The sequence below is a fragment of the Hyaena hyaena genome, unplaced genomic scaffold (genome assembly GCF_003009895.1).
Source record: "Hyaena hyaena isolate Hyena2069 unplaced genomic scaffold, ASM300989v1 scaffold_12, whole genome shotgun sequence".
Lineage (NCBI taxonomy): Eukaryota > Metazoa > Chordata > Mammalia > Carnivora > Hyaenidae > Hyaena > Hyaena hyaena.
This window is the reverse complement of record NW_024080644.1, coordinates 5,115,638-5,142,230: the sequence shown is the minus strand read 5'-3', so window position 1 is coordinate 5,142,230 and position 26,593 is coordinate 5,115,638. Positions and strand designations below refer to the sequence as shown.

The 26,593-nt window shown below is 42.4% G+C and overlaps 1 protein-coding gene across 1 annotated transcript in view; it reads left to right on the top strand.

Annotated features, from left to right (window-relative positions):
* The first annotated feature begins 6,574 nt into the window (after positions 1 to 6,574).
* The window catches only part of XK (X-linked Kx blood group), a 53,534-nt gene continuing 33,515 nt past the window's right edge, over positions 6,575 to 26,593 (top strand). The window contains exons 1-2 of the mRNA XM_039256708.1: positions 6,575 to 6,949; positions 14,345 to 14,607. Of these exons, the coding sequence (XP_039112639.1) occupies positions 6,705 to 6,949; positions 14,345 to 14,607 (508 nt within the window). The 5' untranslated portion in view covers positions 6,575 to 6,704. The remainder of the gene's footprint in view (positions 6,950 to 14,344; positions 14,608 to 26,593) is intronic.

Below are 26,593 nucleotides of genomic sequence, written 5' to 3'. Positions count from 1 at the left end.
TAGTATTCACCTCTCAGAAGGTTCTGATTCACTGGGGCTTACTAAATAGGAATAGGCTGATTTAGCTCCGGAGCTCCTTTTATTGCAAATATTTATTTTGCTTGCTGGAAGCAGAGGATTGATTACAGTGCCAGTAATGTGAGAGAAGGAGCTGGCAGGCTAACTCGGCAGAGCCAAAGTGAACTGGGAAATAAAGTATTTTTGGTTGAGTTTGGTCTGCAGTGTAATTCAGGCCTCAGAACTGTGTGGCATACAGCGATAGAAATATACTCTCAGTTACACATAAGGCCTGCCTTTGGGGATCTGGATTATTTTTTCAACACTGCCCCAGATTAATAGCTAAATAAATGACCAGCCTCAGATTCGCCAAGGCCCTGTTATCTTGGCATAAACTTGGCAAGGAAAGCAAATGATAGGGCAGCCAAGGAGTGGGTGGGGAAGGCTTGCTGGAGCTGGGCATCTCAGCGGGGGTTGCGGATGTACTTACTGGTTCTACAGCTGGTGGGTTACTGGTGGGTTCCTCTTACTGGTAGGTTCTATTGCTCCCTGGGACTTCTAATCCCACTTTACCCCCCACCCCCACCTCGACCTCCGATTCAGCAACTTCTTGTCCTCCCTTTGGTCTTTAAATAGTACATTCTGATGTTTATTTTTTCCTGTGTGTGCTTAATCATGTGACCTTCTTTTGCCTGGGAGGGCAGGCTTTCTCCTTATCTCTTCCATCCACGGCTGTCAGTTCCTAGCTAAAGGCTCCAGGCTGAATAAAGCTGGACTCCCCTCGGGCAGAACCGCCGCAGGACTTGGGCCCATTGTGCAGTCGGGTCACAGGTCAAGGACAGCTCACCCCAAGTGCAGCTGCTGTGCAGGAGACTAGAACGGCAGCTGCATTTTATCCTGCTTCTCCTCCATAAAGAATCCAGGTCATTTTATTTGTACTCTTGTGATTAAGTATCTGGGCCTCCTGCATTGTCCTAAATCTCATGGGAGGGGGTGTGGCCCTCTCCTTGTTTCTTTTTTTAATCTTTATTTTTGAGAGGAGAGAGACAGAGTGCAAGTAGGGGAGGAATAGAGTGAGGGAGACACAGTCCAAAGCAGACCCCTGGCTCTGAGCTGTCAGCACAGAGCCCTGACTTGGGGCTTGAACTCATGAACCATGAGTTCATGACCTGAGCTGAAGTCGGACGCTTAACAACTGAGCCACTCAGATGCCCCTCCTTGTTTCTTTAACAGAAAGTACTACTGAATTGATGCCTGATGGATAACGTCTTTAGGGTTAAAAAAAATTTTTTTTAAATTGGCTTCAAATACCAAACCTTGTCATTTCCACCTAGACTCTTCCACAAAAAGCAAAGTCCCTTATCTGCAGAAATTCCTCCATCTTCTTTTGCTTTTGTACCTGTTACTTACACCTCTGAACTGAATTTGAAAAATCATTTAAAATGAAAACCAAATCCTAGTTTTGTTCTTTGGAGGGGTGTTTTGGTGAAGAGTATGGTCAAAAGGGCAGACTATCTTTTCTTTTCTTGCCTTCCTCCTCTCTCTACAGTATTGAGGAAGAAGGGAGAGAGGAAGAAAAGATACAGGAGGAGAGGCTTGACTGTCAAGGACTGTGAAAACCCGGTTTGCAAGCCCTTCCTGTTTGTTTTCTCTTTGGTTTTTCTTAGGGGTGTGTGTGTGTGTGTGTGTGTGTGTGTGTGTGAGAGAGAGAGAGAGAGAGAGAGAGAAAGGGAGAGGGAGATGAGAGAGGGAGACTGACTTAGGGAGAGTCAGTATCACGATATAAAACTCAACAGTTAGCTATTAACTGCCTTCTAATAAATTAACACATAATTAATGAGGGCCCTAGTTATGCTTCTCATTGTCTATCTTAAGCATTCATTTTCATTAAAACTTCTGCCAGGTTAAAGCCACTAGTAGCCAACTGTAGAAGATAACAGATGTGAGTTTCACAAATAGAGCTGGAAACGTGAGTTACATGTAATTTTAAAATTTTCTAGTGGCCGCATTAAAGTAGTAAAAACAAAAAGATGAAATGAATCTTAATAATGTATTTGATTTAACCCAGTAGATCCAAAATAGTATCGTCTCAACACGTAATCCGTGTGCAGTTATTAATGAGATATTTTACTTTTTTTGTACTGAGTCTTCAAAATCTGGTATGTATTTTACACTTACTGCATGTCTCAAATCGGACCAGCCACATTTCAAGAGCCACATGTGGGTCGGCTACTGTATTGGACAGTGCAGGGTAGCATCCCACCGCTGTTTCAGGATATTGAAAAAGTCTCCCTGCAGCTTATGTATATTGTTAGGAGGGAAAAATGGAGAGAAAATACTGCATGTTGTTTGAGTACTGTGGTGTTTCCTCACATTCGGAACACTAGTACCAAGAGCCACCCTGGAAAAATAGATTCTGTGATTAAATGTTAGGAAAGTTCTGTTCTTTTACCCCATTTTGGAGAGTTATATGGTGCATTAACATATCACAGACTGAGAAAACTCTCTGGGATAAAGAAACATGTTTGAAGTTGTTGAGTTGTGTCTGTAAGGGTCAACCTCCTGATTTTCGCTGTTGCCCAGCTACCACTATAAAAACGTGTTTGGTCTGGCTCGGTATGTTTAGGGTATACTTATAAAATTTATATTTTCTACAGAGGAGTTTTAATACTCTTCCCCCCTCTCCCCCCCCCCCCCCCCCCCCCCCCCCGGCCCTTCAAGGGCCAGATGTCGGAACAATGGTTCTGTCCCAGGGTAGTAATCCCTATTGATTATCTTGCCCTCACAAAGACCTGAGGTCATTTGTTACTACACTTTGGGGGACAAGAATTCTGGAAATTGCCACAAGTGTCTCTACATAAAACAAACAAACAAACAAAAAAAACTTTGTGTCTTCCCCTCCTTTTCCACTCTCCTTGGAGCCTATCTCTTCTTATTCTTTGTATTTAGAGTCACCTGAGAGCCAAGCTGTATCTTTTTGTTCTAGAACCACCTACCAAATTGAAACCAGCAGATGGCTTTAATGTTTTGCACACGGACCTAGGTCTTCAGAAAGCACCCAAATACACACCTTCCTCTCATTCTTTCAGAAATTATGAGCCCTCTAAAAAGATGAGGGGAGAAACATCTGAATGTGTATATGTGTAAACACAGAATACAGTTTCTTAAGTAGAGTAATACTGCTCCTGCTGTTGCTTTCTTTTTCAGTTTTGTGTGTGGTGTTAATTTACATGCTATAAAGTGTACTGATTCTGTAAAGTGTGTAAAGTAGCTGTTAGCAATCAGTTTAAAGAACATATAGACTATACTTCACAGCTGTCAATCTTCAGCAAATCATCTTCTTGCCTTTGTTTCAGTGGGACCTCTGATGCCGCCCCCATAAGTTTCGTTTTACTATCTGTGCTTGAGTGGCAATTACCAGTTATTAACTTCTGTGGCTGAATTTGGTCCAAACTGCAGTAACTCTTACAATGTCGATGTATTCAAATAAGAAGATTGATTTTAACAATCCGTTGTGTCTCTGTTTTTTAGGACGTTAGTATTTCAATATTAGAAATGTCTTCTGAAGACTAGCAGCAGAATCCCTTTGCTCTTGAAAATGCAAAGTGTACTATCCGTTTTATATAGTCTCTCCAGGAGTAGCAGTGGAGCATTTGAAATGCAAACGTTTGGTTTTAGAATTTGTCTGATAATGAAAGGGAGCCCCTTCTCTAAAAAGGTAACAGCTTTCCCAACTTGAACATCTGGGGGAGCTCTACTTGGAAAGGAAGTCTGAATTTTAATCTCATGGATTTAATGGCGCTAAATTAACATTTTTTAAATGGATCTTGTAGAATCCAATTATTAAGGGAAACACTTTGCAAAGCCATATAATGGGGGAAGAGTCAAGCACCACGTGTTAGTTTTGGAATGTGCGTTTACCAAGTGAATAGAATTTACTTCACCAAAAAGATTTTTTGCACAATTCACAATACTTACAGAAATAGGATTGTATCATTGGAGGAAAAAAATCCCACCCTCCTGATGACACATTTCACATTCTCTAGTAAACTAGTGCAATTCCTTATTATTTTAGGGGATACAAAAGAATAATCTGTCGCTAGACTATAACTGCTTATTTCTATTTGTATTTAGGAATGAATACATCCTATTATTTAAAGTAGTATTGAATTTTGAAGAACTGATCAATAAATCAGTATTATTAATAAAATTGTACTCTTTGCCACACACTTGCCTCAGCACAAATGCAAAGTTAACATAAAATTATTTTAAAAATACACCAAATAATAGAGGTTAGTTCTTATTACTTTCAACTCCTAATTCCCATTAACATTATATCCAATACGAGTTATCTGTTGTATATAACTGAAATTTTGGAAGTCTTGCACACAAAATGAGAGGCTTCTTTAAAAATGCCTTTTTGCCAAAACCAGGTTCTATGACCTCTTGCTAATTATAATCTTCCTTTAGGGGTACTTCGAGGCGCTTTCAAAGACATATCTTTAGCACATAGGTCTAAATTTAGAGCAGAACATTCTGTTAGATATTTTACTATATCACAAAATGTAGTACTGTGTTTTATAATGAAACCAAATTCTCGAGTATTCTGGTATGTTACATATTATTATGCCAAAAAACCCCCCACTTTCTATAAGATTATTATTGTGTACATAATATTTTTAAAAATGGGTAGTTCAGTCCTAGGAAGAAAGTATAATGCAATACATGACATTAAATTGATCTTTAGTCCAAATCCATTTAGGTATTACAGGGAAAGAGCAATCGTAAGCTTGAATGTATACATTATTCTCAAGGACAAAATGGCAAATGAAAATGCATAAAGGCGCGGTCACTGGGGCAAGTTAGCTGGTGTGCACGCTGAGAAGGCACCAACTTGCAAATGCTCATCAGGTTTTAGCTTTTGGTATGGGTTGTTCCTGGAGGGGGAAGTGTCAGTTGATGTTGCCTCCCCTTCACGTGGTGGGGGGGGTTCTCACAGCCGCTGCATGATATAAACTCTTTAGAAACAAGATTGAGTCAGAAGCTTAGAGATGCACCTTACTGTTTTAAAAACTGCTGTTATAATGTTATAAACACTGTGATCTTTCCAAATGTGTTTTCTGTATTAGTTTTGTACTATAGACTATTATAGTTCACCGTAAACTGGACATGATAGTGTTTAAAGCAATGTTATTTATTGGCTTATTCTTCTCCCATATTTATGTACAGTCTACTTAATCATATGAAACCTGTGATAATCCTTTGCCTTAAAATCCAATGCTAAATATTGAGTGCGCTCGAATTCATAATTCTAAGCTACAAATTAATTTCTCCTTTAAAGCTTAAGACCGTGTCAAATAAAATACTACACAAATATTCTGCGGAGTGTTGCTGTCCATTCTGTATTTGTGACTGTGTGTGTATCTTGATCCAGGACATGGTGGCCTGCTGGGTTCTATAAATAGATATTAGTAATCCTTTTAGAGAATGGGCCTGCTACCTCTCAGCTGTCGGCTGAATCCTCTTCTTAACCCTTGTAAATAGATTTTTTTCCATGCCACGCAAAAATGAAGAAAAAGAGTCCTGTGTGTTCTCTCCCTCTACAATTTTTGTCTTGATTTCTTCTGAATCTTCGTATTCTATTTGTGTTAACATCATCTTCCTAAATAGAAAAATGCCAGATTGATGGAATCGCCTAATTTCAGCAGGGAAAGGAACCTTGTAATTATTAAGGTCTGATCCCTTATGGAACGGGTTAAGACTGGAGTTTTAGACAGATTTAGCGGGCTGCTTAAACTCTAAGGAACTAAGGGTGGGCTGAGCCCATCCTGAGGTTCACAAGGCTGTCACAAGCTCAGTGAGTGAAAAGGAATTATGTTAGTCTCGGGGCTGGCACACACTAGCAAGCAGAGGTATGCCTTGGGCTAGAAAGCCATTTCCTTATTAGGTCCTGGTCTTCACTCTGTGTTAGTCATAGTTAGAGAGGAATACATTTTGTAGACAGTTTTTCTGGGAGAGAAGGTAGTGGCTTCGAAGGGTCGTCTGATGCTCCTTCACCCCGGGAAGCAATGGTGCAGACCACTGTGTCTCGAAGACTGAAGGGCATGCTTATTTGGCCCACTGAAATGGTGATTCCTGGGTACATGACTTTACACTTGTACTTTGAAAAGCATCTGCGTGGTCTGGTTATTTTTAAATGACCGGAGACGCTGGTCCTTTGAGGAATTAGGCGTTCCCCGGGCCCACAAAAGAGAGACTGGGGTGAAAAGGCGTCTGGGCCCCATTGGTTTGCAGTTTTTCAAAGGGATGCGATCTGGAGCTCGAGCCAAGGGCTCTAGGACCCAGAGGCTGAGCGCGCGGCCAGCTGGGCCCGCCGCGGCCGTTGGGGCTGCGGCACCAGCGGTCTCGGGACGCGAGTTCGCGGCCCGCCTGAGGCCGGTCGCCGCAGAGACGCAGCGGGCACCGCGGCGCGCGGGCGGCGCACGGTGCGCGTGGGCGTGTCTCCGCGGTGCGGCGCTCCCCGCCCCAGCCCGGCGCGTCGCCCCCAGGCCCAGCTCCAGCGCCGCGGCCTCTGGGCCAGCCCCGTGCCCTCGGCGGGCCGCGCGCGGAGCGTGGGAGCGTTCGGGGCCGGGCATATGCCCGGAGCCCCTCGGGCAGCCGCCGCCGCTCCCGCGTCCGCCGCCGGTGCGCGCCGCTGACGCGCGGAGATGAAATTCCCGGGCTCCGTGCTGGCGTCCGTGTTCCTGTTCGTGGCTGAGACGACGGCGGCGCTGTACCTGAGCAGCACCTACCGCTCGGGCGGGGACGGCATGTGGCAGGCGCTGACGCTGCTTTTCTCGCTGCTGCCCTGCGCGCTCGTGCAGCTCACGCTCCTCTTCGTGCACCGCGACTTCAGCCGCGACCGCCCGCTCGTGCTGCTGCTGCACCTGCTGCAACTCGGGCCGCTCTACAGGTGCCTGCGGGTCCCCGGGCCCCCTTCCCCCCACTGCCCTGGCGGAGGGGGCGGCCTTCCGGGAGGGGCGGGTGGCTGGACCGGCGCCGGGCCCAGGCCGGCCCGCCCTGCTCCTGGGCCCCACCGTTCCAGTCACGCCAAGGCGACGGGATCCGGGGAGAGTGGAAATAAAGCTGGGGCGTGGGGTTCCCGTTAGGTTCTCGCGTGGGGCACTGCCAGTATTCAACTGCACTTGACCAGCAGAAATGGCAATTGCGTGTGGTTGGACCTCGTGGAATGCAAGCCTTCTCTGGGGTCAGGTGGGCTCGCAGGATTGGCCTGTGTCGTGACAAACCCTTGACAAGTGTGTGGGCTAAGTCGCCTTGAGAGCAAACAGCGTGTGCAGATTCTTTAATTTGTCAAGCACGTGGAGTTTACTGCGTGCCGGGCACGGTTCTGAGCGCTTTACAAATATTAATCTACTTCTCGTACTGAGTTCTAGAAATCCACGCATCATTCTCTTGCTGTGGAAACGTACCGGGTTGTAGACATGCCTTCCGGCCTTGCCTAACTTATAAACACAGTCACTGCAGCTAGAACACAGTGTGCCACGAAGGCAGAAACTTGCAGGGCATTGAGGAAAACTATTAGCGACATTTCTGGAAATTAATTTTTATTAACACCAAGCAGGTAGACTGCATGGTAATGAGGTAGACTTTGGCTTGTCTAAGGACCATGAAAAGAGTTTAAAATGTGTTGTTCTGACAGCTTTCGACTCTGTAGGAAAAGCAAACCAAAGGACTTTTTTCTGGATTAGAAAGCAATTTATAAGACTGCATTTAGACACAGGTGATAAAGGAATGGGAAGGGATAGAAAGGCCAGAGCTCAGCTACCAGAAAATTCAGCTTGCCAGGAACCTTTCCTACCAGGCACTATCTCCCCACTCCCAACACAAGCATAGACAAAAAAGTCCAGTAGCAAGATAGAGTTCAGAGAGCCCTATTGTAAAACTTTGCACCTCATATTAAATACAGGTGTCCCTGCTGGCATTCATGATACTGACTGGGGGTTCACACGCAATCAGGACGAACTTGGCGAACAAATTTCTGAGCCTCCAGAAGCCACAGAATCCTAGAAAGGAAGAGAAACCCATCCATAAGCAGGACTAAGATGTTGCTACTGACATCTGAGAGCAAGAGAAGAGTTAGGTAAAAAAAAGGAGAGAGAGAGGAGAATTTTCAAAGTCATGCAATTTGGAGCCATTTAGGGAGGAGTTAGTCTTCTCTGGCCAAGTAGGCCGTGGCATCCTGATTGTAATCCCGCTCAGTAAAATCATTGGGATCTGACTTTGGGCAAGGCACTCATCATTTATTAATCTCATCTGTGAAAAGAAAATTCATTGCTCACGTTTTTTTTTTAATTTTTTTTAATGTTTTCTTTCTTTCTTTTTTTTTTTTTAATGTTTTTTATTTATTTCTAGGAGAGAGAGAGAGAGACAGCGTGAGCAGGGGAGGGTCAGATAGAGAGGGAGTCACAGACTGAAACAGGCTCCAGGCTCTGAGCTCGCAGTCAGCACAGAGCCCGACGCGGGGCTCGAACCCACGACCCGTGAGATCATGACCTAAGCGAAAGTCGGACGCTTAACCGACTAAGCCACCCAGGCGCCCCTGTTTTATTTATTTCTGAGAGAGAGAGACAGAGACAGAGTGAGCAGGGGAAGGTCAGAGAAAGAGGGAGATACAGAATCTGAAACAGGCTCCAGGCTCTGAGCTGGCTGTCAACAGAGAGCCCGACATGGGGCTCGAACCCACGAACCGCGAGATCATGACCTGAGCTGAAGTCGGCTGCTTAACCAACCGAGCCACCCAGGTGCCCCTCATTGCTCACGTTTAAATGAAGTGACAGATGAAGGGGAACGGATATTTCTCAGTGTTCCTTGTGCCGGGTGGTTTGGAAGGTAGTTATATCTCTCAGTGCCTTGAATCCTCACCATGAAGTAGATGTTACTGTTCCCATTTTATGGATCAGGAAAATGACACCCCAGACCACCTTCAGAAGGCTTCTAAGAAATTGGGTTTGGTTAATTATATTCCCTATCATCCGGGAAAGAGAGCAGAGGATTGTGAAGTACGTTTTATCAATACTTGCATCTTAAATTAAGTAAGTTTGGTCATCTTGGCAAAATTTAAAAAAAAACAACCTAAATATCCAGGTGAGCCACTCTGCCATCACTGCCTTTTGAAATATTTCTGAATATGAAGAATGATCCAAGACAAAGCTAATGACAAAATATGTATAAAATTTGAATGGCACATATATACCTGAGCTCTAGGAAATATACCAAGTTACAGAGAGTAGTAATTTCTGGATGATGGGTTTATAGGGGATTTTAATTTTCTTCTGAAAAATATAGAAAAGTGCATCATGTTTTTTTCATTTATTATATAGTTCTCTACATTTTTCAGTTTTTTGTTTTTTGTTTCCAAGTTAATAGGGATATAGGAATACATTTTTCAGTTTTATAGTAAAGATATTTCAACTTTATTTTTAAAAAAGTTGGTGCTTTGAAGACATAACTTCTCAGCTATATAAAAAAGTTTCAACACCATAAAAAGACCTCTATTTACAGAAAATTCTAAAGGAATCATTGTCTTCTTGGGGGAAAAATGGAATGAAACAGAAAATAAAACAACAGACAACCCACTTCTGTCAATAAGGACTCTCATTCTAATGCAGCTCATTTATTTCAAGGAGATCTTGGACCCATGATCCTAGAGCTGAGATACACAAAATGTGGTTCCAACCCTCTTAGCTTCTAGATTATGTGAAAAGCAATTTGCTGCTGTGTATTAGCATGACTTAATATCTTACTGGAAGTTTTTCCTGCTGACAGTTACTCCAAGACATTAGCTTTACTTAAAGATCAAAATTATCTCCCCCAGACAAAGGAGAGTCATGGTATGTTTCTTTCCCATCCTTATTGATTTGACTTAGTAATATTTTGAAATTGCTTTTGGAAAAATTAGCTCTGTTTATTTTTGGTTAGGCACTAGCTAGCCAAACTCATGTTCTTTTCAGGTAAGATGCTGTTTCTGAGTTCACTCAATGCCACATTACACTGTAATGATTATAGGCTGAATACTAAAAACTAGGCCCCACTTCTTCTTTCCCCTAGAGAAGCACTGGGAGAGGACCATAGTTCACTTATCAGTCTTCTATTTAAAAGTGTAATTGCGGTTTGTCTGGTTGTTTCCTTATTAAGGCTGGCTTTGAATGATTACAAGCATTGAACACTATCTTGAATTTCTTTTTTTTTTTTTTTTTTAATTTTAAGGACAATCTTTTGCGAATGATAGTAGATATTCTGGAAAACCAGAGTGGGGAAAAACACTTCGCGACAACAACAGAATTTATCATTTTTTTAGAGTTATGTTAATTTTATAAAGTTATTGGGAGAAGGAATAAATATAAACAACTTTCAAGTTCAAGCAGTTTTTCTTCATTTTTGTTTACTGATAAAATGAGGGGGAAAATGGTACGTGAAAATCTGGGTTTGTAAAACTGAAAGCTATGAAGTTCTAGTAATTTTTTTATAGAACATTGCAAAATGATTCGCCATAGTATTACTTTCTATATTAAGCTTTCACAAGACTTTAAAATAATAGTAGCCTAAATTTAAAGAGCTTTTTTTTTGTTTACAAAATGCTTTTACATATGGTATATAACCATCCACTGTAAAACCCTGTGACCTAATTGTCATTATCTTTTTTGTTACAGTTGAGAAATCGAGGCTCAGGGAGATCATGCAAGTGGCTTTTCAAAGGTCACATGGCACTTTCTGTTTGACTAGTTTGGTTCTTGTGTCACCTCATGAAAGCATGTAGGTGTAGGAAATAACATAGTCACTATTTCTTTTGAAAACGTATTTTTAAGTGGGTCTCTGGTACCACAGGTTATTTGCACAGACACCAACAAGCATGGTTTCAGCTAAGGAATAAAACTCCTTCTACTGTGATGCTTGAAAATGGGATAAAGTGAAAAGAATAGATCAGCCTGCTGATTATCTACATTATGAACTGGCAGACTATGCCTCACAGGCCAAATCCCCCCCACTACTTCCTTTTGTAAATAAAGTTTTATTGGAACACAGACATGCCCATTCATTTAAGTATCGTGAATAGCCACTTTTGCACCACGGTGGCAGAGTTGAGTCGTTGCAATACAGACTGTGACCTGCAAAGCCTAAAATACTTACTCTCTGTAAATACTTTCAGAAAATGTTTGCCAACCCTTGGTCTGCACGATACTGAAAAACAACCTTGAACAATTTTGATGAAAATATTTAATTTACAGCTGTGTTTAGACAGCCTCTCAAGCAAAAAAAAAAAAAAAAATGGGGTGGGGGAGTAATTAGATGAGTCTTGCAGAGTTCCAAGAAGAATGCGAGTTTGTTTCTTATCAATTTTCTTAAGCAGTTAGTGGCAAGTAGTGAAGTCTCAGGATAATACACAAAGTTATTAAGCATTTACTCTGTGTAAAAAAGTCTGTGCTAAGGTAAATGTAGTGATTGGGAAAAACAGTGGGTTGCGAGGGCGTCCACCTGGGCCACCTCTGTGATTAGCCATCCTGGGACCTTCTGTTGTCTACCAGTAGATGCACTAAGGTTTCAGTTTGTCAACAATTCTGCACATGCTGTCTGTTTAATACAGTATGTCGCTCAGCATTAAGAGAATTGCTTTCTCCTCTGAACCTTGATTTTCATTCATTCACCTCTTAGCATGTGCTGCTATTTACTTGTTTAGTGTTTAAAAATTCTAAGCCTGATTTTATTCAGGTGAAACTTTGGTTGCCTGAAGGACGGAAGAGCAGAAAACAGATAAACACAATTTTTTTAAAAAACCCTCTAATCTGCCTAAAGAGAACAATTTTTAACATTTTGTTGTATAACCTTACTAATATTCTCATAGTGGTAAGCTGGCAAACTGTCTCTTGGCAGAAAAGCCCTGAATTGCAGTGTCTACTGATTTCTGTGATGCAGATAATCCCATCATGGCCTATTTCAAGCTACCAGTTTTCTTTTTTAATGTTTGTTTATATTTTGAGAGAGAAAGAGACAGAGTATGAGCGGGGAAGGGGCAGAAAAAGAGAGGGAGACACAGAATCTGAAGCAGGCTCCGGGCTCTCAGCTGTCAGCACAGAGCCCAGTGCGAGGCTCGAACCCACAAATTGTGAGATCATGACCTGAGCTGAAGTTGGATGCTTAAGCGACTGAGTCACCCAGGCGCCCCTCAAGCTACCAGTTTTTTTAACAACTGGCTCACATGATTCCTAACTACTTAACAGTTTCTTAAGTCAGTATGAGCCAGCTCAAGCACTTCAGTGTGTATGTGTATGTGTATGTGTGATTGATATATATTTTTTATACATGTAATTTTCTTTTTATAAAAAATGGAATCCTCTCTGTATATTCTATTCTAATCTACTCCTTTCACTTATCAAATACAGTAAACATTTTTATGTATTAGTACATGTATGTCTATACCATCAATTTTAAGGAGTGGGTAATACTCCATTGAATACGTATATTATGACTTATTTAATTATTGTTTAATTTGGGGACCCTTAGAGTATTCCTCGAACTGTGCCATTACAAATAATGCTATGATTCAAATTCTTGCATTAGGCTTTCTGAGTTAATATTTGAGAAATATTTTATAAACTGAGAGTGCTATATAAATATTAGTCGTATTCATTATTATCCTTATTACATATATGTGCCATTTTCCATTTAGATTGTGAACACCTCAGAATGAGGCAGGGGTACCCCAGCTGTCTTTGCATTCCCCACAGCACTAGCAGAGTACATCTGCATTCATCACATAATCACATAGTTGAGAATTAAGATGATGGTCATTATATTCTGTCTTCTTGTCCTTGTTGTGTGAAGTTGCTAGGCCTCAAACAGTTCTCATAGACTGGAAGTTTTCCTCAGAGAAAATTCAGTTGGATTATCTGGACTTGAACTCATAACCTGAATTTCATGATTTTCAGTTGAACAAATAGGCCCAGGCCGTTTTACCTGTTTTTATGTATTATACTAAAGTGGCTGTGACCCCATTGGACAAAATGTAGCAGACAAATCTGTTTCCTCCGCTTCTCTCTCTTCTCTCTCTCTCTCTCTCTCTCTCTCTCAGGGACATGCACACACACACACAGACACAAACTGCTATGTACCTTCTCCCAGGAACAAATGAACAAAGGTAATGGTCATAAAATATGTCTACTTTGTACTCACCAGGGAGGCTCTTGCATTTCCTCTCTTACGTAAAGTTTTATTATTTAAAATTATAAACATATTCTTGTTGCCATAGTTGCCTCAAGTGAGAGTACAAAGTTAACAGCATTCAGTGAAGTAGATGAAGCCATAAAATCTTTCGGCCGCATTATAAGGTGGTTATAAAAATGCGTGTTTAGAAAAGAAAAAAAGTCCTTTAGCAATTTTTACACTTAAGGCCGTGAGCATTTTTCTTATTCCTAAGAAAAACTCATTTCCCCCAGCATTTTATTATGAAGATTTTCAAATATACAGAAGGCAACTTGAAAGAATTGTACAGTGAACACCCAAGTAGTCACCACCTAGCTTCTACAGTTAACATTTTGCTTCACACATCCATCCATTCCTCGATCGAGTCATCAATCCATTTGCGTGTGTGCGTGTGTGTGCATACTTCGAAGTCAGTCACACACATCAGTACTCTTCCTCCGTTTGGTATCCATATCATTACCTAGAGAGGAAAATCTAATTTTAGAAGCCAGGCACTCTGTCAGTCTAGAAAGGTGACTTGTTAAGGCTCCATCCCTAGGGCAGGCTTATTCCATAAGTAAGACGTAGCTGACAGACCTCCAGGAATGACTGACTTTAGTCATGTCCCATAAGGGTTTATGAGAGCAGAGAGCTGGGTAGTATACTGTAGTCTTTTAGGGAAGTGTCCATATACTGTATTCCTTCTGTAATAGTGTGGCAAAGTACATATTACCTCTGCTTTATAATTGAGGGAAAGGATTCAAGGGTTGAAAGACTTGACCAGGGCTGCACAGCTAGTAAGGGTCATGAAGGGAAAGAGAACATTCTTCTATGGCTCTGGAGCCCGAACCACTTCCCATTCCCTACTTGGTTTCCTTGCCTCACTGGTCTTTGGTTGTCATCTCTCAGTTAGGTTCACACTAATTTCCAGTTGACCAAGAGGACTGCCTGCTTGCTTAGAACTCCTTGGAGTGGATGATTTTAGAGAAGGGGCTATACCTCAGAGTAGCCAAATCAAAGCTTTGAGAATCAGGATAAGTATAAGCAGGATAGCTGAGGAAAGACAGAATCCTGGCTCTCTGATTATCATGACTTGCTGATATGTTTCCAGGTGTTTTGAAGTCTTCTGCATCTATTGTCAATCGAGCCACATCGAAGAGCCTTATGTCAGCATCACCAAGAAGCGACAGATGCCCAAGAATGGCTTCTCAGAAGAAATCGAGAAAGAAGTCGGCCAGGCCGAGGGCAAGCTCTTCACCCACCGATCTGCATTCAGCCGAGCATCGGTGATCCAGGCTTTCCTGGGCTCTGCTCCCCAGCTGACTCTGCAGCTCTATATAAGCACCCTGCAGCAGCACATCACTATTGGAAGATGTATGTATATTTTTTTTTCTGCCTGCATTTGGGGATAAAAGTGGGGGGTAAAAGATAAAGTTTATTTTGTTTCAGGTGAAATTCAGGTGAATGCACACATATGTGCATTCAATTCTGAGTCTGTATTCCACTTGCTAAGCTCAAAACTTAGTTAAAACAATAACAGTGTTTATTTTGCTTCTGAATCCGCAATTTGCACAGGGCCCAGAAGGGCTCACCTGCGCTCCACTGTACATTAGCTAGGGTGGCTCAAAGATGAGGGGCTAGAAGCCATTGAAGGCTCATTGACTCACATTACTTGTGGTTGATGCTGACTGTCCCTGAGAGCCTCAGATCTTGTCCATTTCATCTCGCCATGAGGGCTAGTTAGGGGTTCCTCATAGCATGGTGGCTGCTTTCAAGGGCAGTGTCCTGGGAGTGAGAAAGCGCAGGTGAAAGAGTATCACCTTTTGTGATCCAGCCTTGGGACTCATACATACGACATTACTTCAGCTATGTTTTCTTTGTTGAAGCAGACAGGCATCCCATCGAGGCCTAAAGGAAGAGGAGGGGGGGAAACTTTGGCTCTTGATGGAGAATGGTAGAGTTCTAGAAATTCATTGCTGTGACCATTTTGGGAAAAACACCATCTTGCTGTTGGCTGAAAATACACCTGCCAGAAGCTGGGCCTCTTTGGATTTTGCCTCTGTCATTCACTGGTAGTTCTAAACCAGCTAAGACCCTTGGGTGTAAGAACTTCTTTGTGATAAGCAAGAATCAAGACCACTCTCCTATCTTCTTAAAGTTCTAATAGGTATCTCAGCATTTAAATGAACACAGTACTCTAACCTTTGAACTATTCTCACGTCATCAAATTGAGGGCAGGATTTGGTTGAGCCAGATTTTAAAAAGACCTCTACACACCCAAGACACAAGTGAAAAACCTTGATATAAGGAGAGGTGATAACTCCTCCCAAATATTAATATTCTAGGTAAATGAAAGCCAGACTTCTGGGAAGTTTCACTATATCAATAAGCAAAAATGAGTTAACAGCCTTAAACTGAACAAAATACATATTTAAGGTAACACTGAAATTGGAATTTTAAAAAATAAATCAGTAATTTCACTTCCTTAAATATTACCTTCTTTCTGCCTGTTTTCTAGGCTGGAAGGTAAAACAGCTTAATTTATGGCTGGGTCACAGGGTATTTGCATATCACAGCTGTCTCCCTTATTCAGGTTACCTCAGAGTGACTATGATTCTTAAGACCTATCTGGGCCTTAAGTTGGGGTCTTGAACCTTGGTATATTAACACTTATGTGTAATGCCTCCCACAGCTCCAGATAGACAGTAGGTACTCAATAAATGTAGCCCAATCCTTTCTCTAAAGACTTCTACCTAGAATGGGCATTGACCAAGGTGAGTCCTCTGCGTGCCACCATACCCTTGTCCCAGTTCATTGGTTCTCCATGTGACAGGGACACATTAAGAAACCAGATGTGGTGATGGCCCATTTGATTTTTACGAGTAGATCCAGTATTTTTCCCCAAGTTTTTGAAAATGAAGATTGTCTTTGTTGACCTAAATGAAAAGGCAAGCTGAAAATCATAAGTGTGAGTTTATTTGGGAATAGCCAAGGAACTGTAATTTGGGACACACAAACCATAGCAAGCGACAGGCAAGTCTGCCGAAGATGTGGGGTAGGCTATATTTCTGGGCAGGGAATATAAAGAGGGGAGAGTTCAGTTGGAATCTTTTTTAAAATCAAAACAAGTAGAGACCAGCTTAAAAAATTGCCCAAGCAGACAAAACCAGTCCAGTCATACAAACAAAGCTCACCTCAGGTCATTTTGCAAAACCAGGTGACCTGGGTCATTTCTTGTTCAGGCCTCTGGAAACCATAAACAGAATTTTCCAAGGTTGATATGAAGCAATCCTTGATTACTTCTCTGTCATTTAAGAAAATTCCATTATTGGGGTGCCTGGGTGGCTCAGTCAGTTAAGCGTCCGACTTCGGCTCAGGTCACATCTCACAGTTCGTGGGTTTGAACCCCGCATTGGGCTCTGTGCGGACAGCTCAGAGTCTGGAGCCTGTTTCGGATTCTGTGTCTCCCTCTCTCTCTGACCCTCCCCCACTCATGCACTGTCTCTCTCTGTCTTAAAAATAAATAAACTATAAAAATTTAAAAAAAAAGAAAATTCCATTATTACCAGTTTGGGTTTTTTTGTTTTGTTTGTTTTTGTAAACCAGGCATTTACAGGAAAGCAGTCAGTCCTTAAGTTTGTTTTCCTTAGGGCACATGCGTGAGATTCTCCACCTTATATCCTCTGGTTCTGTTTTCGATTGCAATTCTTTCACATTTCTCCCTTTTGGTCAAGATCTTTCACAGAAAACGTTGCCGATCAGTTATGTTCTTCAGGTGTATTTGTTAATCCTTGTCAACAGTATAGTTCTTTATGGGTGGATTATATGGAGCTGAGGAGGGTTGTCCTCAGGTGGCTTTTCCCATGGAGCTGAGGACCATCCTCAGTTGTCTTTCCTCACAGAACTGAGGAGGACCCCATCCTCAGGTCTCATCCCAGGGAGGACGGAAATGATATGGAATTTCAGTGGCCTCATTTGAACAATAAGAGGATTGAGAAAGGAAGGAATCTCAATTCTGCCCCTTTAGGGTTTAATTTCCATGGTCATTTGAGTTTCAGGAAACGCTTTTTGAAAGGAAAAGAATTGTATTTTGTACATACATTTAGGAAGAAGACATTTGCTTATTAATACAAAAACAGTAGAAATTTAGTTGAAAAGATTAAAGTGAGTACAAAAAGCCCAATGACAGCTAGTGATTGAAATGCATTTCTCAGTTTCCCCAACTGCCTGTGTTTAATAGATCTAAAATGTCCTGAGTTCCGGGAGCTTGGCCAGCTTCGGCTACCAGCTTGATAATGTCCTTCATTATTTTTAGTTCTTGTGTTATTTTCCCTGACTCACTGACATAAAGATAACATTCTTCTCCAAGTAGAACACAGGTTTCCCCTGCTGGAAGAGGGTTAGGGCCCCGCAGTTTTGTAGAAGTACTTCTGCAAGGCTATCCATTTGGGTCTGTTGATATTCAAAAGCTTGGACAGAAGCATTGAAGGTGGTGGGCATGACTATAGAAGGATTGTGAACTTTTTTTTTTTTTTTTTTTTAAGTTTTGCTACTTCAACTCAAGGAAGGAAGCTCTGGTGAAAGCATGCCAAAACCTTTTCTGTCCACTGTAGGGCCTTCTGTAGGCATCCATCCATAATTATAACCTTCCCAGTTCTGACATATCCTTTAAAGTTGATAAGAGAAAGACCCTACATTAGGTATATATGCAGTAGAAGGAAGAGTGTGTCTAATTTCGGTATCAAGGGTAAGGCAGCAATCCCTCCACATCTCTTCCAGTTGAGGCGAAGTGTAGAATATGTTTCTTCCACATAAAAAGAAATACCCAATGACCTCTAAGGATAAGGTATAATTGGGACCTTTTGCCCACATTCTTTTCCCTGGAATGAAAGAAAAATCTCATGATCAGAAATATAATCATTTATACAAAGCACATGATAATCTGTTTTACTAGCATTATTGGGATGGTTACCTGAGCACCTTAAATTTCTATAGACCTGAACTAACAAATGAGTAACTTTCTAACAAATAAGTAAGATTTTGGTTGCAATCTGGAAGATCTCCAGAGAAACAGTAAGTTGAATTAAGTTTCCATCTTTTACCAGATTTTTGGTCAATTCCCAATGAATGATCATTGAGTGGGAGCATATTAGCTTCCCATTTTCCCATCTTTTTGTATTTTTATTGCCCCACCATAGAGATAACTTAATAGGGAAGATGATATACTCTTCTGGATTCTAGTAAGGAGTGAATTCATGTTCATCTGGGTCACATAAAATAGTACAGTTACAAATATTGACTGAGAGATATCCTAGAGTTCTGCCATTCCTATCATTGTTTTTGAAACAAAGAAAGATTTGGGGTAAGAGTCCAGACCTGAGTGAAGGTATCCCCTTATGAGTAGAGGGTACCCAATGGAAAACCATAATATTTTGTGCCAGTTTTCCAGAAGGGAAGACATGTGATTTCAAAAGTACCAAAGGAAAATCCTACACCTTGGCCAGGTAGGTTTTGCCATCCTGCTAAAGATAGTGGCCAGGTCATAAACTCAGGCTCATCATGAGTATTGTTTATTCTTGCATAAATCCAGAAATCAGTAAGTTTAGCAGAAACAGAGGTTTTTTGGTAAGGTAGAGCTAAAAGGATATATTAAAATTAGAATAAAGGATAATAGGAAATCTCAGGAAAAAACAAAGGCCTGAACATGATTAAGCATAGAGTAAGAAGAGAAAAAATAAAAAAATAAAAAAAAAGAAAGTTATATAGGCCTGGTCCATACATCTCGTGCATGCTGTCTACTTCTGATACCATCTGCTTAAGTTCTTGGCATTTTCAGTTTTTGGTCACCAGATGGTGTGCCAGCCCATTCAGATTTGGGGCCTTTTTTTCAGATGAGACATAGGGATTCAAGAGTATTCCTTGAAGTTTGGCTGCTCAGAAGTTAGTTATTAACATCTGGTAGGGGCCTTTCAGTGACAGTGAAAGCAATCTCCATAGAGATACCTTTCCAATAGATGAATCTCCAGACTGTAAAGTGTGATATTTGATGTCTTCGTCTCCCAGGAGTTCACTGTGATTATTTTCAGTGGACTTGATCAGGTCATTGTAAAACTGAAGTACATCTCCCTCTGTATTTATTGTAGGTCCAAAGAAGTCAGGGCTAAGTGCATTGGCCATTCCATAGTTATTTCAACAGACCAAAATTTATGTATCCTGAAGAGAGTAGATCTAAAGTTTAGAAGAACCAGTGGTAATGCTTTTGGCCAGGGTATTTGGGAGATCTCAACTGATTTAGCTAATTGAGTTTTAGTTATTCCATTTGTATGTTTGACCAGTCCTGGAGGCTGAGGATGGTAGCATGGTGAAAGACAGCTGCAGAACTGGCCAGGCAGTATAGACTTATCAAAGTATTTGGCTGACACCAAGAGCCTTGAGATTCCCAATTTTGTTTTTCCTTTTCAGGGGCCAATTGTTGTATTACCCTCGTTAATTCTCTTGGGTGGTCACTAGAGGAAACAGTTTTTGGGACCATGACAGAGGTTTGGTCTCCGGATCCCATAAGAGCGGGTTTTTGCAGAGACATCATCAAAGTGGTTTCCTTTGGCTTCCAGAGAGTTAGACTTAGAAAGACCAGGGACTTTAATAACAGCCAGAGGTCCTGGCAGGGGTATAGCATCAAATAAATTTTGGACATAAGGACCATTTTTAATTTTGTCTCTGCTGAAAGGAAACCCTATTGTGTCCATAACACTCAACGTCATAGGCTACTCCAAAGGCATATTCATTATCAGTATGGGTATTTATGGTTTTACCTTTAGCTAGGGTACTTGCTTGGGGAGGGGCATGAAATTTGATTTGCTGGGGAGAAGTGGCCAAGGTAAGGGTACAGACTGGATGAGCTCAAAAATCCAGCATACTATTTACCATTTTCATTTTAGGTAAAAGCCATGAGTACACCATGAGAAATCAACATTTGTCAAAGGGGGGTTCTGCTAAGTCATCATGATGGGTTAATAGGTGACCCATCATAGTTAAATAGTGATGAGGGGTTTTGTCTATGGGTGAAGGAAGAAGGGTGGCAGGGCTGAGATTGTTGCAATGAACAAGAGCAATAAGAGAGATGGTTAGCAAGAAAATGTCGTAAGAAGTGAGATGGCCTGCTGAAAGGTATTGTGGGTAGTATGAGTTTAAGAGACCTTTGACTGCATGAGGTACAGAGATGATCAAAGATGATCCATTGATAGTGTCCATCATATGATTAGGAATGCACTTGGCACAAAGGACAAACAGTTGACTACAGGGTTAAACAGACTGGGGTCTATTTTGCTTATCTAATAAGAAATTAGAAGGAGGCAGTTGCTGGCATTATTATTTCAGTTGCTCACAATGGCGAAGTTGATGTCCCTGCGATTGTTTTGTCTTTTCTCTTAGTGCCAACCATCATAGCTGCATTCAAGGCAGGAATAAGGGGTGAAGGCAGAAGGGCGAGTATATTTCTCCTTTCATTAGTAGCTAAAGCTTTCCCCAAAACCTCCCTAATAGACTTTATTTAGGTCTCATTGACCAGAATTGGTCACATGGTCACCTAGATGCAAGAAGTGCTAGTAAAGATGCGCATAGGAATGATTGCCCCCATTGGCTGAGACCAGTATTCCTCAAACTTCCCTGATGATGATTCGAGTCACCTGGGGCAAGAGGCTTGTGAAAAATACACAAATTACCATTTGCTGAGTCTGGGATGGGAACCCATGATATGTCTTTTTATTTTACTTCTCTTTGATTTTTTAAACAAGCATTCCAGGTGATTTTTATCATCAGCAAAGTTTGGAAACATTGGGCCGAATGCCACCCAGAACAATTGTGTCTTCTTAAAAAAAGAAGACGAGTTTCTCAAGATCCACATATGAGTAAAAACATGATAGCCTCTTTCTCTGACTGACTTATTTCACGTAGCATAATATCCTCCAGTTCCATCCGCGTTGCTGCAAATGGCATGATTTCATTCTTTGTCAATGCCAACTAGTAGTCCATTGTGTATATAAACCACATCTTCTTGATCCATTCATCAGTTGATAGACATTTAGGCTCTTTCCATGATTTGGCTATTATTGAAAGCGCTGCTGTGAACATTGGGGTCCATGTGCCCCTATGCATCAGCACTCCTGGATCCTTTGGGTAAATTCCTAGCAGCGCTATTGCTGGATCATAGGGTAGTTCTGTTTTAATTTTTTGAGGAACCTCCACACTGTTTTCCAGAGGGGCTGCGCCAGGTTGCATTCCCACCAACAGTGCAAGAGGGTTCCCATTTCTCTACATCCTTGCAGAAGTTCATGGGGGAAGGGAAGGGGAAAAAAAATGGTTACAAACAGAAAGGGAGGGAGACAAACCATAAGAGACTCTTAAGTACAGAGAACAAACTGAAGGTTGATGGGAGGGTGGGGGAGAGGGGAAAATGGGTGATGGGCATTGAGGATGGCACTTGTTGGGATGAGCACTGGGTGTTGTAGGTAAGCCAATTTGACAATAAATTATTTTAAAATTAAATAAGCATTTAAAATTCTTAAAAATAAAGGAAATATAACTTGAAAATACTCCAATATATTATATAGAAAAAAACATAGAAGGGGAGGAATGGATATTGAATAGGCAGCTGTGTCTGCCACACCATGTAAATGAGGTTTAGCCCAATAGAAATATCCATTCTTGACAGGGAAATGACATAAAGTCCATCAGAACCTGACCCTATTCACCATTCAGTCTGTAATCATCTCCTCTCTGATGCTGTACTCACTGAGCAAACACTGATGACTTTGGCCTCAGCGGATCTTGGCCTTAGGGAGGGAAAGTGGAGTTGGCCACGTGGTTCACTGGAGAGTTTTTCTAAATTGCACTTTAATTCGGGGCGCCTGGTGGCTCAGTGAGTTAAATGTACAACTCTTATTAATTTCGTCTCAGGTCATGATCTCATAATTTGTGAGTTTGAGCCCTGTGTTGGGCTCTGCTTGGGATTCTCTGTCTATCTCTCTGTACCTTCCCCCCCCCCCCATAAATAAATAGACATTTTTTTAAAGTTTGAAAAAATAAATTGCAATACATATATTGTAAAATTCATCATTTTAATGTGTAGAACTCAGTAGATTTCAATATTCATAACTTTGTACATTCCTCACCACTATCTAAATTTAAAATACAGGTTTCCATTGCTATCCAAAAGTTTCCTGTATGCCACTTTGCTTTAATGAAAGACCTACATTAGTGCCTGTTTTTGCTAACCAAAAGAAATCTGAAGAGAATTTTTGCTTTTACAAAATGGTACTTCTTTGCTTCACACCATTTTGGCTGACAAAAAGTTTCATAGGACTGGTCTACTTTTGGATAGTAGGGGAAACCCACATTAAAAAAATTTTTTTTCTATTTTTAGAGAGCACACATGAGCAGGGGAGAGGGGTGGGGGGTGAGAGAAAGAGAGAGACTGAGAGAGAATCTTAAGCAGGCTCCATACTCAGTACAGAGCCCTGCATGAGGCTTGATCCCACAATGCTGGCATCATGACCTGAGCCAAAACTCAGCTGACTGAGCTACCCAGGCGCCCCAGGAAACCTGTATTTTCATTACATAGAAAGGGAATCCCATACTTAGTAGCAGTCACTCCTCACTTCCCCTCTCCCAGCCCTTGGCAATCACTCATTTACTTTCTGTCTCTATGGATTTGCCTGTTGTGCATATGTCATATAAATGGAATCATACACTATCGCAGAGTTATTTCTTTAAATCAGTGAATAGTGGACACTGTATGCCCTTTAGTCTTGAGAGAGTTTGCTATCCTGAGACTGCTAAGGTCTAGTCAGCTCTCAGCAATGACATGATCAAATCTCTGGACCTTGGTGGAAGGGTTGGACTGAGGCCCAGGTGAGCACACCGGGGTTATGCTTTATGAAGGCCCCTGCAGCCTGCCATTTGGCCTGTCTGGATCTCAGAGTCCCCTTCTGTCTTCTACTCAAGGTGGTAGTGTTGGTAGTAATAATGACTGGTTCTGAACCCTTGCTTTGTGCCAGGCCCTGTGATTAGTGTTCTTGTGTTTCATTTTCACAGCATTTCTGTGAGATTAGCTTCATCTCACTAAGGAGGCAAGTTGTACTTCTTCCCCACTGGAAAAGGCAGGATTTGGGGTTAGATTTATGTAGATTTAGTAATGAATTCAGTGAGTAGTTACTGAATATGTTCTGTGTTCCTGACTCTATGCTAGGCTTTGAAGATAAAGTGGTGAATAAGGTGGACAGGCCCCTGTATTTTTAGAACAGAAGAGACGGGTACCAGGGTGGCTCAGTTGGTAAAGCGTCCGACTTCAGCTCAGGTCATAATCTCATGGTTCGTGAGTTCGAGCTCCAGGTCGGGCTCTTTCCTGACAGCTCGTAGCCTAGAACTTGCTTCAGATTCTGTGTCTCCCTCTCTCTCTTGCCTGCTCATGCTCTGTCTCTCTCTCTCCCAGAAATAAACATTAAGAAAAATTTTTTAAAGAGACAACCATGAAACAAATAGTCATATATTTATTTTATTTCAGGTAAATCCTGTGAAGTAAAAGCCCTGTGTGAGAGTACATGGTGGGAATCTAACTGAATCTGGGAGATGAGACAAAAATTCCCAGGGGAACTTAAGTTTAAACCAAAACCTGATAGATGAGGAGGAGTGGTCAGGTGAAGGGAAAGCAGGAAAGAGCATCCCAGGATCAAAGTTCGCCCCAGAGGCAATCAGAAGGCATTGATGAGTGTCAAGCAACACAGTGTCCTGATCAGGTTTAGCTTTAGAAATGGATTACTCTGGAAAATGGATTGGAAGGGAGTGAGGGGAGAAGCAGGGAGGCCAGTAAGTGGGCTGCCCCAGGTTTCAAGGCAAGAATAATAATGGCTTTAGGCAGGAATCAGAGGATGGATTATCGGGGATTAAAGATGTAGAAGTAGAAGGATACGATGGTTTATTGAATGGGCAGATAAGGCACAGGGAGATGTCCGAAAAGGTTCCCCGGCCCCTGATATGGGCAACTGGAGCCACACATCCCCATGTGTACTTGTAGAGCATCCCGGAGATAGAACAAGTTTGTGGGGTATGTTTTTGCTTTCAGTTTCAGACTTAAACAAAATGAACACATTGTAAAGATCCTCATAAGAGAATGAGCAGATGTTATTGTTATAACTAGCCCAAAAGAGAAGCCCAAGTACAGACACGGGAATATTGACATGGGATATTGAAATGAATTTGTAAATGGAGGCAAAACTGGTTTTACTACAGCATGGGAGGGGGACAGTTGAACTTGTACAGGGCATTGTGCATGACAGTCAGTGACCCACAGCTTACAAAGGGCTCAAAGACAGTGTGAAGCTAAAATCAGATAACCTGGAGAGGGGTCCTAAACACAGTGTATCCATTGAAACTTTTTTTTTTTTGGCTAGATTGTTAAAGTCCAGTGGAAAGAGAGTTCCCTGAAAAAGGAGGGTCCAGTCAACAGGGAGACCAGGTTCCTATCATAGACATTTCTAGGCCACCTGATCATGGCCCAGTGGAAACCAATGACGGTCAGAAGTCCGAGTTGTCACAAAGGTCGGGTTCCCTGACCACCGAGGGGCTGGAGCACAGGGATACACTGGAAGCAATAAGCACTGGCATCTCAAGAGGCCAGGCCAGTGCGACTGTCTAGCTGGGCTGATCAGGGCAAAGCCCACCAAGGTCATGTCAACTTTAAGTAAGGTTATAAAAGCCGAACTCTGTCCTGCCCTTTAAAAGCCAAGCTGCAGTTCCTCATTAGCCACATGGACCTCCTACTGAAAGAAGGTCACTAAATCCAGCGCCTGAGCTCCTCCACACCGGTCTTCCTGGCTGGCATTCTCGAGTACCTGATGGCCAGCAGCCTGGATCTGGCGGGCAAGGAGGCTCTCAGTAACCACAAGATGCGCATCACCCCAGAACACCTGCAGAGGGCACTGGACAGCAACCAGCACCTCAGCCGCCTCCTTGAGGGGAACGCCTCCTCTCCGGTCCGTCAGACGCCCCAAGTTAAGGAGTGCTGAGGCCTGGATCCCCGAGCCAGCCCCCTCCTCTAGACTCCAAAGCTGCCCATAGATGAGGGAGGCCTGGCCTTCTGTCAGCACATGCAATTAAAGGATCTGAATCCAGTGCCATGCTTCTGACTGGCCTGTTTCTGTCATTCTGCGTTGGAGGTGTCTGTCTGACATCCAGGAGGAGATCTCCCAGGGGGAGGGGAGGGAAGATGGGGCAGTCGGTGTGGGATGCTGGACTCGGGCGTTTCAGGGGGCAGTTTCTCTGGGGACACTGTGGGGAGTGGCCCTGAGGGAGTAGCTGCTTGTGGGGAAGAGACTTTCTCATTGGCTCTGGGCGAGTCCAGGCCTGTGAGGCCAGGAGGTTGGCGGAGTGGGGGTGGCCCTCCCAGACATGTTGAATTCCCAGAGCGAGGACGGGGGCTGAAGACCACGACTGAGGTGCCAAAGGCTGTATTGGGGACGGGAACGTGTAGAAGTCAGGAGGTGTGATGGGCAGTGGGGGTGGGTGGACAGGGCGGCATAGCAGCTGACATGAACTTAATGGGACAGGGGCGTCACCTGAAGACTGAGTGACGGGGAAACCATGAAGAGGTGCCCGCAAGAGGAACTATGCTCAGGTTGATTTGATTCCCTTGGACCCCACCTCATTCCAAAAAACGACTTGAGGTAGGGATTATTGGCTAGTGCTGTGGTATCTGTGGAGTATATCCTTCTGCCCTCTCTTGTGGGCACTGGTAAACCATATAGTACTATGAAAGGTACTGTAGTACTAGCTGGCCTAAAACATGCAATCCTAGAAGTTCCTTTTTTAAAATAATTTTTTAATGTTTATCTATTTTGATAGAGAGCATGTGGGAGAGGGAGAGAGAGAATCCCAAGCAAGCTCCCTACCACCAGTGCAGAGCCGAATGTGGGGCTCAATCCCATTAGCTGTGAGATCATGACGTGAGCCGAAACCAAGAGTCAGATGCCTCACTGAGCCTCCCAGGCACTCTCATCCTGGAAGTTCTTAATGGTTATTGTTAATAGATTTATTTATAAATATACCCCATTATAAACACTTGTAATAATCTCCTTCTCAATGAAACTGCTAACCCACCTGTGATCATATAGTTGATGGAGCAACATAGAGTTCGCAGGGGCTGAAGACTTATTTGGGGAGGCAGAAGTATGTTCTGTGTAAGTTCTGTCCCAAGTGGTGGACTCACAAGTACATGCAATTCCTATAAACACTCTTTTGGTGTTTTAGGTTAAAAATAGTTGTCACATCAAGCGTTCTGGCAGTCTTTCCCCTTCCTGTGACAACA